This window comes from Lethenteron reissneri, chromosome 61 (assembly GCF_015708825.2).
Source record: "Lethenteron reissneri isolate LAM-NWPU_2019-01 chromosome 61, ASM1570882v1, whole genome shotgun sequence".
NCBI classification, from domain to species: Eukaryota; Metazoa; Chordata; class Hyperoartia; order Petromyzontiformes; family Petromyzontidae; genus Lethenteron; species Lethenteron reissneri.
The window spans coordinates 2,354,425-2,367,494 of NC_083839.1; the positions used below are offsets into that span (position 1 = coordinate 2,354,425).

Genomic DNA, 13,070 nt, shown 5'->3' on the forward strand with positions numbered 1-13,070 from the left:
GGTGGGGGGTTAGGGTGGGGGGTTATGGTGGGGGGGGATAGGATGGGTGGCCAGGGTGGGGGGTTAGGGTGGGGGGCAGTTTGGTGGGGTTAGGGTGGGGGGCAGTGTGGTGGGGTTAGGGTGGGGGGCAGTGTGGTGGGGTTAGGGTGGGGGGCAGTTTGGTGGGGTTAGGATGGGGTTAGGGTGGGGGGTTAGGGTGGGGGGTTAGGGTGGGGGGTTAGGGTGGGGGGCCGTTTGGTGGGGTTAGGGTGGGGGTAGGGAGGGCGGACAGCAAGGTTGAGAGGGCACCATGATTGACGTGTTCGTACAGAGTCACAAACGACTTTCCCCAGCGCCAAGAGGTAACGACGGTCAAGGTACAGCCCTGCAACTGCTTTGCTCACGCCACTGCCGGCGGAAGGGCCTCCAGTGGAGTGAACGCGACCGGACGCGTTGGAAGAGGCGAGTGTGCGACCCGCACCTTGCTACACCACACGCAACGTGACGTGATGGACGCGGTCGGCTTGAATTTTGAAGGGCCCTGAGATTTGAACGGACCGCTAAACAGAGGTCGCAAACGGGTTTTGATTCCTTACCCGTACCCGGCCGCACCAGGGTCGCAAATGGGTACCCGTACCCGTACCCGGCCGGGTACGGGTACCCGTTCCCTACCCGTACCCTACCCGAAATGAGTGACAAACGGCTACTCACCAGTGACTCACGGCCTACCCATACCTGTACCCGGCCGCACCAGGGTCGCAAACGGGTACTCGTACCCGTACCCGGCTGGGTACGGGTAGCCGGGTATCGGGTAGGGTACGGGTATCGGGTACCCGGTTGCGACCTCTGCCACTAAAGTGCCCTTTGTCAGCGTAGCGGCACAGCGCCGGCTGCTGGCGGAAAAGGCTATTGCGGTGTACGTCAGCACTGACGTCAGCAGGCCACGATCGACGCGAGAGGGGGACAATCTAGGGGATTGGTCACAGAGGGGGGCCCATCGGGAAGCCTCGGAAACCCGCTAGGAGGTTCCAGAGAAGGGCACGTGGCCGACACTGGTGGAGCCAGTGGAGAGGGGTGGGGTGGCACGTGCCCCCACAATGATCCGATCGAAATCCCTCATTTCGATCGGATCATTGGGGTTTTTAGTAATACATCGCCATTTTGCGACCCCCACTGCCACTGTTACGTGCCAGAGACTCTATGAGATGATAGGACAATAGTCTGAGTCCATAATTGGCAATAAGTAACAGCAAAGCGGTTATAAGTGACTCACAGAATTGTGCGCAGTTGCATTATACAGTCAACACGACTTCCCTGAAGACATTCACCTTCAGCGAGCGCGATGGCGATCACACAACGCGGTTCGAATTCGACCCTCGATCGATGGCCGCGCCATCGCCGCACACGCGTCGAATAAAAAGCAAGGGACAAGTCCTTACTTACTAACAACTCCTCATTGCTGGAGGGGTTGCCACCCCCTACCTGAAAATCCTAGCTCCGCCATTGGTGACCAGGGTGGAGCGAGGCCACGCTGGGAGTATATGAGGGGCCCCAGCGAGCGATCTTGTCGCTCGTGCTGTTCAAGATCGTCGCCATCGTCTCTGGCGTCTGCGCTCGACACTGCGCTGCTCGATAGTTATTGGCGGTCTCCGCTCAGCGCCGTCGGTGTTAGACGGTTCGTGTGGTGTACAGGCTGGCGACAGGAATGGTGTGTGCCCACCGAGGGTGTGCTGTTATCCCGATGGCGCTCGTTAAATAAAAGTGCCTCCAAGTCTTACCGTCTCCGAGTTCAGCCACTACATTAGGATGACTCGCGCGTAGACTCCGATTCACATGTACGCGTATGTGTGTTAGTGCGGTCGGGCGTGGTGCTGGCCACCCACCCCCTCGTGTACCGTTGCGGCCTTCATAGGTGCTCGCTAACAGCACTTGCCCCTACAATCTGTTAAGGCTACATGGGGGATCTTTATCTTTGTGTGGTAGTGCAGTGGTTAGCGCGCTGCGCTACGAATCTGGAAACCCGGGTTCGATTACCGCTCACGGCCTACACCGGTGACGATTATCTGAACCGGTCCTGGGCCTCCCCTAGGTCGACTCAGCCTCAAAATGAGTACCTGGTGTGGTGTGTAAACATCGCCACTGGGGAGACAAAGGCGGCCGGGTGTGGTGTTGGCCAGCTACCCCCTTGCGTGCCGTGCCGGCCTTCATAGGTGCTGCTCGCTAACAGCACTTGCCCCTAACAGTCTGTCAAGGCTACACGGGGGACCTTTGTCTCTGTGTATCTTGCCGGCAGGGAAGAGTTTGCCACGAGGGCCAGGCATCGGGGAATGTGATAAGTCTCTTGTCTTTTCTAGAATCTGATCGATTACATGGGGCCCATGGTATCCGATACGGGCACCGATATTCACATTAATAATTGACGGGGACCGGCTCTCAACTTTTGCGTTCCCTCCACCGCCGTTCATGTCGACCCGTGCAGAAACACAACACGTTGAAGGGATTATTATTTTTGTCTTCTTCAACATTCCGTGTCTACACTCGCACGCTACGCCTCTACACGACAACGTCACGGTGTCGACACACCCCACCCCTCCGCGCTATTCTCATAGGCCATGCGTGCTATGTGGGGGGGGGGATTGAGTCATTTGTGTCATCAACTTTTCACAACTTTTCTAAATTTGGCCCGCAAAGGCGGCGCAAAACGGCTCGACTCTTGCGCGCCCCCATAGGTTAAGGGCGCCACGGTGGCTAGGAGATGTTAACTGCCTCGCCTGGTATGCAGGAGGTCGTGTGTCCGTTCCCGACCCTGATGCCTGTTGATGTATATTTGCAGTTTGCGTGTTCTTCACGTGGCCACGTGGATTTTTCTCTGAGTCCTCGAAAATGTTAACTGCCTCGCCCGATATGTAGGAGGTCGTGTGTTCGTTCCCGACCTTGACGCCTGCTGTATATTTGGAGTTGGGCGTGTCTCTCCTCCCGTGGTCTCGTGGATTTTTCTCCGGGTCCTCCGGCTTTCCCTCCACATTTAGAAACAAGCGTACAGAGTATTTAGCGGCCATACATTTCCAGGTAATAGGCCACTTCGTTGAGCTGTCATTTGTGATTGCCAGGTGGCTTCTGAAAAAAAGCTGCTGAGCTCAGTGGACCTTACCTGGTAAAATAAAAAAATTGTTGAGACGAGGCTCAAAAGAAAGCTGTCTCTGGTGTGTTTTTGTTTGCATTTTGACCATATATTGACAATGCCAATATATTATCAAAGTGTGTGTTTTTGTTTGCATTTTGACCACAAGCATTGTGGTTAATGCAGACATGATTCCTAGTTTCAGTTTTGTTGCCAGAAAAAAGGGGAAAAACCCTATTCTTATATTTTGGGACTGGCAAAGGAGGTCTAATGATGAAGATAAAAATAGTTATTTTTAATACACCGCGCAGTAATAACCGGGGCCACATCCCCGATTCTAACCGCGAACCTCTGCAACGATATCTTTTCCTTCCGATATTAGGAAGCCATGGGGAGCTACGCACTTATAAAGCTAGATTAAAAAAAAACTCAATTTCTTTAGAACTGCTTTTTGTGTGTTCATTTTGTTGTCCTTCCCCCGGCACCTCCGATCAGCGCGATTGGTTACGTGCGGTGCGAAAGAAGTTTAACATACATACATAGACTCACACAGAGACTCATAGACCCACACAGAGACCCATAGACTCACACAGAGACCCATAGACTCACACAGAGACCCATAGCCTCACACAGAAACCCGCAGACTCACACGGAGACCCACAGACTCGCACATATAACCATAGACTCACACAGATAACAATAGACTCACACAGAGAGGCATAGACTCACACGGAGACCCACAGACTCACACAGAGACCCACAGACTCACACAGAGACCCATATACTCAAACAGAGACCCATAGACTCACACAGAGACCCATAGACTCACACAGAGACCCATAGACTCACACAGAGACCCATAGACTCACACAGAGACCCATAGACTCACACAGAGACCCATAGACTCACACAGAGACCCATAGACTCACACAGAGACCCATAGACTCACACAGAGACCCATAGACTCACACAGAGACCCATAAACTCACACAGAGACCCATAGACTCACACATAGAACCACAGACTCACACAGAGACCCATAGACTCACACAGAGAGCCACAGACTCACACAGAGACGTACGTACATACAACGAGCTGAGCCAAGCCACGTCCTGAGTTCAGTGCCCCCCTGCAATCGGTACGAATGGGCCGAGATGCACCTGCCTCCGCACGGGTCTGTGTGTGTGTGTATGACGGTCCTCTTTCGCACCGTACCTAGCCGACCGTGCGAATCGGAGGTCTTGCGTGTCGCCGGAGTGGGGCTCTGTAAAAAGGGTGAAAAAAAAAGCAAAGTACCGCACGGACGGATTGCTCGCGCCGCGTGTCAGAACTCACGTCGCGTCGTGAATGAAGTCCATCAGCTCCTGCTCCAGCTTCAGCAACATGATTCTGTCCCTGGGGGCGGAGGAGAGATGGAGTGACAGCTGTGAGCTTCAACGGGTATGGAGTACAATCTTGATTTGAAGCTTTCGTGACTCCAGGAATCCATACTCTTTGGTTCTTTCGGTAAAGTCACGTAGCAAGAAAAAAAAAATTGCTGTGGTTTTCTCACCTGATGATGATGATTGCTTGTGTTGTAATCGAAACGTCGTGATTTGTTTTTATTTGATTTTATTTTTAACTACGTGACTTTACCGAAAGAACCAAAGAGTATGGATTCCTACCACAGCAATAAAATATTTTTTTCTGTGGTTTTCCCATCTGATGATGATTGCTTGTGTTGCAATCGAAACATCGTGATTTTTTAAAATTTTATTTCTAACTACGTGACTTTACCAAACGAACCAAAGAGTATGGGTATGGAGTATTTTTAGTTATTTTACCAGGTAAGGCCCATTAAGCTATGCAGCTCGTTTAACAGAGGTGGCCTGGCGACAAATGGCAGTGCAACATAGTGGCTGACACAGTGTGGAAATTCACAGCAGCCAAATCATCTAAAGCGCACATTGATTCTAAGGGTGGAGGGGAAAACCAGAGGACCCGGAGAAAAATCCACGTGACCATGGGGAGAGAGAGAGAACACGTCAACTCCAAATATAGAGCAGCAGGCGTCAGGGTCGGGATCGAACCCACGACCTCCTGCATACCAGGCGAGGTAGTTAACTCTTTCGTGACTGCAGGAATTCATATTCTTTGGGTCTTTCAGTAAAGCCACGAAGATAGAAAAAATGATAAACATATCACGACGTTTCGATCGCAACACAATCGTCATCAGGTGAAATGTCGTGATATTCTCATACTTTTTCTACCTACGTGGCTTTAGCGAATGACCCAAAGAATAAGAGGCAGTTAACATTTCGCCACCGCGGCGCCACCGTAACTCGAGTGCGGGGGCATCTGCACCGGCGGAAGGCGGGGGGGGGGGGGGTCGTGCGGTGGCTCTCACCTCGGGCTGCTCTTGAGCGTGTTCACCAGGAACTCGTGAACATCGATCCCCGTCGAGTCCGTGTAGTCCTGGCTCGAGTCTGCGGAGAGGAGAATGAAAACTCAAGACTTTGTTTCAGTCGGTGGAGGCCGCGTCGGCCTAAGCAGCTCCGTCACGAGGCCGTCAGCAGTGGCGGCAGTTATGTAGAGTTTCATCGAGATCCACAGAGTTACACAGAGACTCAAGAGACCACAGGCCAAGACAGTGGCGTTAGTTACGTAGATTCATAAAGATCCACAGGCCACGGTTTGCTCGTCTTGTCGATTGATTTAAACAATTTTTTTTATTTTACCAGTTAAGGCCCACTGAGCTAGACAGATCTTTTTTTCAGAAGCGACCTGGCTATAACACAAACGATTTGGAAATGTATAGCAGCCAAATACTCTAAACGCGTGACGTCGATTCGAAATGTGGAGGGAAAAACCGGAGGACCCGGAGAAAATCCATGCGACCACAGAGAGAGAGACAAGCAAACTCCAAATACACAGCAGGTGTCAGGGTCGTGATCGAACCCACGACCTCCTGCATACCAGGCGAGATAGTTAACATCTCCTCGCCACCGTGATGATGATGAGAGAGAGAGACACGCAATCTCCAAAGACACAACAGGTGTCAGGGTCGGGATCGAATCCACGACCTCCTGCATACCAGGCGAGATAGTTAAAATCTCCTCGCCACCGTGATGATGATGAGAGAGAGGAACCGCAAACTCCAAAGACACAACAGGTGTCAGGGTCGGGATCGAATCCACGACCTCCTGCATACCAGGTGAGATATTCAACATCTCCTAGCCACCGTGACGCCCCAAGTTATGCACTCCCAGAAGGCCGTGCGGCCGATGGGTTGTGACATAAATCGCTTCGTTGTTTTTGACTACGCAGAGAGAAAGACACGGGAAAGGAGATGTATTGCCCGCTTAATTATTTTGTCATTTTCCGAGGGAACCCGCCGGCCGTGAACGTTCAGGCCAAGCGCTCACCGCGGGAGAGCAACTTCGTCGCCTTGCCATCCAAACCCGGTTTTTCATTCTCAACGCTGGCCTCCTCCTCCTCCCTCACGGGCGTCGCCTCCTCCTCCTCCTCCTCGACGCTCAGCGAGCTGGCGACTCTCGCTTGAGGCTCCTCCTAAAGGGCACGCGAGCGCATAACAAAGACAGAGATGCCCCCCCCCGCCCCCCGTGTAGCCTCAACAGACTTTTGGGGCAAGTGCTGTTAGCGAGTAGCACCCATGAAGGTCGACACCATAATCACCAAAGACAAAAATCCCCCGTGTGGCCTTAACAGACTATTGGGCCAAGTGCTGTTAGCGAGCGCCGACAAAGGCCGCGTGGCACACGAGGGGGTGGGTGGCCAGCACCACGCACATCTGCTTCTGTTTCCTAAGTACTGATGATGTATGTTGAACTTCTTTCGCATCGTACGTAGCCAACCGTGCGAATCGGAGCCGAGGGAGAAGCACAACGAACTAACACACAAAAAGCAGTTCTAGATTTGAAGTTTTCGTGACTGCAAGGATCCATACTCTTGTTTTTTTTTCCGGTAAAGTCATGTAGGTTAAAAAAAGAAAACAAATAAATTAAATCACGACGTTTCGGAGGCAACACAAACTTCCGTCTTCAGGTGGAACCGTCACAGCAAAATTACTGTATCACCTTGAAGACAGAAGCTTGTGTTGCCTCCGAAACGTCGAGATTTAATTGATTCGTTTTCTTTTTTTACCTTCGTGACTTTACCGGAAAAAAACCAAGAGTACACAAAAAGCAGTTCGAAAGAAATGAGTTTGTCGATCTAAATGATTTAAAAGTTGCACAGCTCCCAGTGGCTTCCACACAACGGAAGGAAGAGCGTTCCAGACGGCCGCAGAAGCGCATCTGAATGTGCGATGCGGTGACCGCCGTCTTTGTTCGATGGCTAGCCAGAAGCCGCCGCTGCCACTGCTGCTGCGAGGAATGACCGGAGTTCGTGCGATGGTGGTTTATGCTCCTACACGCCGCACCAGGTAGTCAATTTAGCCAGGCTATCCTGCCCGTTCCACACGTGGTACCTGAGCGGGCCACTCATGAGCGGGTGGGGGTGGCGGAGGAGTGCGGGGGGGGCAGGGAGGATGGGGGGGTGGGCACGACGTCTTACGCTGCTCTCGTGAGGTCCGTCGCCGGGGCTGCAGGCCGGCGGGGACTCCTCGCACACCGCCATGCTCCGCACGAGCCTCATCTTCCCCGACGCCTGCGACGAGAGGTCAGAGGGGTCGCACGGGGTGGGGGGGGGGGAGATAAAGGTGCAGCCCCAGCAATGGCTTTGCTCGCAGCTGCCGTCGCCGGTGGGAACATCCACGAGCGGCAGCTGCCGAGCGACGGTTTCGTTGGCCCAACGGGGAGATTTCACGGCGGAAGAGGTGGAGTTCCCACACTTTACCCCACCGCACGAGACCTGTTGACTGACTAACTGCAGTGAACCCATTTACATAATCAACACGATCCCGAAGATCCTCTGGTCCCGGTCCTTTTGGTCGTCCAAAACGCCAGGGACCAAACCCGAGGGAGAAGCAGCCCTACCAGGGGATCTGAGGGCTTCAGAACCATTAAGCATTTTGCAAATAAATCTAAAAACGTACTTTTAAAAAAAACTTGCTTTTAATTAGGATGTTCTTAATGCGTTGTCAATTTTATTACGTCTTGGCCAGAAATTTGTCACAAGGTGATGTTATTTTGCCTACAATTTCACTTGCATTGTTCATGCCTGTAACGCACTATGATTTGCATTTTTTTTTGCACGAATATTGCTACAGAAATGAAGTTTGATTGACTGATTGACTGCTGGGTGGGCAGAAGCTGCGTGATAGGCAGTGGTGGGGGGTGGATTAAAGAAAAAATAACAATTATTTCATGCCCGTAGCAATATAATAATTATTCCAATTGTATCTTCTTGGTTCTTTCGGTAAAGTCACGTAGAAGGGAAGTAATAAAATAATAAAAATAAAACAAAATATTTTATTTTATTATGTTTTATTTTTATTATTTTATTACTTCCCTTCTACGTGACTTTACCGAAAGAACCAAGAAGATGAATCCCTGCAGTCACGAAAGCTTTAAATCGAAATATTCCAATTGTATTTTATATTCCTCTTCCACAAGGTCTTGTGGCGAGTGTGGAGAGGCAGGATAACATAACACGCAAGGTTCAGGAATAATGACGAAAGGGAGTTTTAGGGCATTGACGCTGCTGCTGCTGCTGCTGCTGCTGCTGCTGCACAGAGCGGAGTCTGTTTCCACAGCGGGCGGCGGGGAGAGGGTTCAAAGTGCGAGTGGCCACACGCAAAGGTCACGTGGTGTACGGGAGGCTTGAGCTGGTTTAGATGGAGGGACAGAGATCTATAGATGAGAGCAGAGAGGGTTCAGAGGGGGGGGTGGCCACACAGAGGTCACGTGGTGGACGGGAGGCTTGAATTGATTCAGAGCATTAGTGGGCGACGCTGTGGCTAGGAGATGTTAACTACCTCATCTGGTGTACAGGAGGTTGTGGGTTCGATCTCGACCCCGACGCCTGCTGAAAATTTGGAGTTTGCGTATTCTCGTTTTGGCCGTGTGGATTTTGCCCTCCACAATGAGAATCAACGTCACGCGTTTTAGAGTTATTTGGCTGCTATAAATTCCCACTAGATAAGCCCACCAAGTTGAGCTATCATTCGTGACAGCCAGGTGGCTTCTGAAAAAGCGCTACATAGCTCAGTGAAGCCCTTACCTGGTTAAAATAAAAATGTTCAGTTTATAATTTAGAAAGACGGTAGATTATTTGGCGACGCCGCTGCAATTGCACAAGCACACCGAACAATGAAGACGAAACACATTCGCCAGTAACACTGTGGGCCCTTGCACGATAGGAAGTGTGCGTAGTCAGCGATGTTTCAGCGAAGGTCGGGCCTTAGATATCGCTTATACATAACTCTTAGATATCTCTTCTCTCTTTCAGCGCGAGGGTAATTGACTCGGAGTGCACGTGCGACGGTTTAAATAGCTGTCACCTTGGACTTTTTCCTGCCCAATCCAGTCGCCTGGCTTCGATTCTGCAACAAAGGGGCAAATTGAAATAAATGCCGCGCACAATCGTCGTTACACACAACAACAGCAGCAGCAGCGGCGGCGGCGGCGACGGCAGCTGCCGCCAAGAGGCGGTGATGACACCAGAGTGCTGGTGCCAAGCTAGGTGCACTTAAAGGCTGTCGCGTGGAGTGTGGAAAGCTCGCTTCCTGGTAGGAGGTCACGGGACGGACCCCAGGTGTTACAGGTTGACTGACTGAGATGAGTGACAGATGCACCACCTGTGCTCCCCACTGTGTCATACATACATATACAAAGATCCCCCGTCTAGCCTTAACAGACTGTTGGGGCAAGTGCTGTTAGCGATTAGCACCGATAAAGGCCGACACGGCACACGAGGGGGTGGTTGGCCAGCACCACACTCAACCGCCTTGGTCTCCCCAGTGGCGATGTTTATTGCACACCGCTCCAGGTACTCAATCGAGACTGAGTCGACCTAGGGGAGACCCAGGACCGGTTCCGATCATCGCTATCACCGGTGTTGGCCGTGAGTGGGAATTGAACTCGGGTCGCCGGTTTCGTAGCGCAGCGCGCTAACCGCTGTACCACCGCTCCCCCCACCAAACAAAGATACAGATCCCCCATATAGCCTTTGCGGACTGTTGGGGCAAGTGCTGTTAGCTCCCCACCGCACAAACACAAACACACCACATCAATATACACACATCGCGCACAAACACCGTACACGCCAAAAGCGCGCGCGCGCACACACACCGTAGAGACATAGAGCATCGACGTCACGTGGCAGGAAACCGGAGAGGACGGAGAAGAGCCACGACGCGTACGAAGGGGGCGACGCCGAACAAGCACTGCCATCTTTGGAGCCTCCAGCCCACAACAGCCGGTAAGCCCCAGGTGGTACACCCATTGCAGTACCACGCAGACTAACACCGGCTTGGCTCACGTGACCAAAACAACGAGCGTGGGTTAGCGCTCACCACTGGCACAGCAGGCAATTAATCGCGTGAGTTTAACGCGTGGCAGGCTTTCGCGACCAATGTCATCCATAAGAGTTTTTTTGGGGGGGTTAGAGCGCGTGAATATATAAATGTGTCGTTGAAACCCGCCACCAGCCGACACGGCCAACTAGTAAGGAGTTGTCACGTAAACAGAACGTGGCCGTCACTAGCACAGCACTAATTCTAGATTTGAAGCTTTCGTGACTGCAAGGATTCATATTCTTAGGTTTTTTCGGTAAAGTCACGTAGGTAAAACATTAAAATTAATAAAAGTAACCGGTGTTGTTGGAGAGCCAAGCCACAACAGCGCAGAAGCGTGGTCACCACATCTAAGCCTCTATATAAGGAACGAAACAGGTGGACTTCTCCACAAATCTGGCTGTCGCCTGATGAAGCTGGTTGTAATTACTGGCGAAACGTTGTACTCAGATTGTGAATGTTGTGGCTTGGCTCTCCACCGGTGGTGCTGTACTAGTTTACTACACTATACACTACACCATACACTACAATATACACTACAATATACACTACACTAGTATACACTACACTACTATACACTACACTACTATACACTACACTACTATACACTACACAACTATACACTACACTACTATACACTACACTACTATACACTACACAATACACTACACCATACACTACAATATATACTACAATATACACTACACTAGTATACACTACACTACTATACACTACACTACTATACACTACACAATACACTACACTATACACTATACACACTAGTGCTGTACTAGTGACGAATTGGCCACGTTCTCTTTAGGTGACAACCCCTTACTCGTTGGCTGTGTCGGGGTGGTGGCGATCTAACCCCAAAAAAACCTTAATTATGAACGAATCACGTCTTTCAAAAACAACAAACGCTCCTACGATACACGGAAGATGTTTCCCTCTCTCGCCCCGTTCGTTTCAGCGAAATATTTCACCCGGACGATCCCTCGAGAGGAAACAGTTCGCGCTCGCTCGAGAGGGGGGGGGGGCTTGTCCAGCGTTGTCACGCGGCGGCCAGTCCACGGACGACGCATCGTGGAACTCGCTTGTTCGTTTCCGGCCTCTCCTCGTGATGTAACATTTAATAAACACAATTTTTGTCTTCTTGGTTCTTTCGGTAAAGTAACGTAGAAGGAAAATAATAAAATAATAAAAATAAAACACAATAAAATAAGATAATTCTCACGACGTTTCGGCCACAACGCAAGCAGCTGTCCTCAGGTATTATGTTTAATTTTTATTATTTTATTACTTCCCTTCTACGTGACTTTACCGAAAGAACCAAGAAGATGAATCCCTGCAGTCACGAAAGCTTTAAATCGAAATACATTTTTTGTCGTCCGATCGGATTACTCTGCAATTATTATTGTTGTTGTTGATCACGTTTTAGCACAGTTGCTTCATTTCATTGGGATTTCGAGAGGAGTCACCGACGCCGTTACTGCCGGCTTTCTATTTCGCTTAAGATTTTATCTGTACTTGCGAGTACAGTTATATATTTTTACGTTGCAGCGCTTAGAGATACTTCAACATGAAAGGCGCTTTACAAAGCAGAGGTTGTTGTTGTTGTTATTATTCTAATGCTTGCAACGACTGATATCGTTCTCATTAGGGCTTCAAAGCGAGGCTCATGTGCCGCTTACAGCCCTGAGCCAGTGGTAAAAAATTCCACGTTCCTATGGCAGGGGGTGGGTCAACCCACATGACAACCACTGTTGGCGTCCCCACGAAGCGGTGCTCATTTCATCAAGCCCAGCGGGATCATCGTGGTGGCGACGATGGCGACGCGTGTACGTGCGTTGAACTTCCTTCGCACCGTAAGTAACCAACCGTGCTAAAATCGGAGGCGCGGGGGGGGGGGGCGAAGGACAACAAACTAAACACGATGGTCCGACTCAAAACGCACCCAAGCGGTATTCGAACTCGCAACCTTCCGACCCGCGAGCCGCCCGCTCCACCGGCTAAGCCGCAGCGACACCGAACATTTCCACTTTCACTTCACCGCCCGCAGCGCGCCGTCGACCGCAAGTCACCTGCGGCTCCGCCGTGCCCGCCTCGGCCGCGCTCCCGTCCTGCTCCTTCCTCCTCCGCGCCTCCTCCTCCTTGTCCTCGGCGGGGCGGCCGTCCCGCTTGCGCGGCCACTCGGCGAGGACGGCCGCGGCGGGGTCCTCCTCGGGGACGGCTCCGTCGAGCTCCATCGCTCGTTCCCGTCGAGCGTCCGCCGGGTTCCGGCGCGGTGACGCGCGTGGCGACGGCGGCGGATCTGCGACGGGAAACCAGTGGCGGTGGCGGCGTCGGCCCGGTGAGCGCGTGGGGGGGGACGGGAAGGAGCCGGACGGCAGCCTCTGAGCCGGCGCTAACCGCGTGCCGTGGCCGCCAATTAAGCCGGCGATTGGCAAACCACGCCGCCACCCCTCTCCCCTCCCCCCGCCGCCCCAACACCGCCCGGCTCGATTCCAAGATGCG

At 51.8% G+C, this 13,070-nt stretch overlaps 1 protein-coding gene across 1 annotated transcript in view; it reads right to left on the bottom strand.

Annotated features, from left to right (window-relative positions):
- The window catches only part of LOC133358184 (cAMP-regulated phosphoprotein 21-like), a 71,383-nt gene that overhangs the window by 20,216 nt on the left and 38,097 nt on the right, over positions 1-13,070 (bottom strand). The window contains exons 2-7 of the mRNA XM_061576391.1: positions 12,638-12,867; positions 9,543-9,584; positions 7,655-7,747; positions 6,505-6,649; positions 5,487-5,565; positions 4,436-4,495 (exon numbers count right to left, since the gene is read on the bottom strand). Coding sequence (XP_061432375.1) covers positions 4,436-4,495; positions 5,487-5,565; positions 6,505-6,649; positions 7,655-7,747; positions 9,543-9,584; positions 12,638-12,802 — 584 coding nt within the window. The 5' untranslated portion in view covers positions 12,803-12,867. The remainder of the gene's footprint in view (positions 1-4,435; positions 4,496-5,486; positions 5,566-6,504; positions 6,650-7,654; positions 7,748-9,542; positions 9,585-12,637; positions 12,868-13,070) is intronic.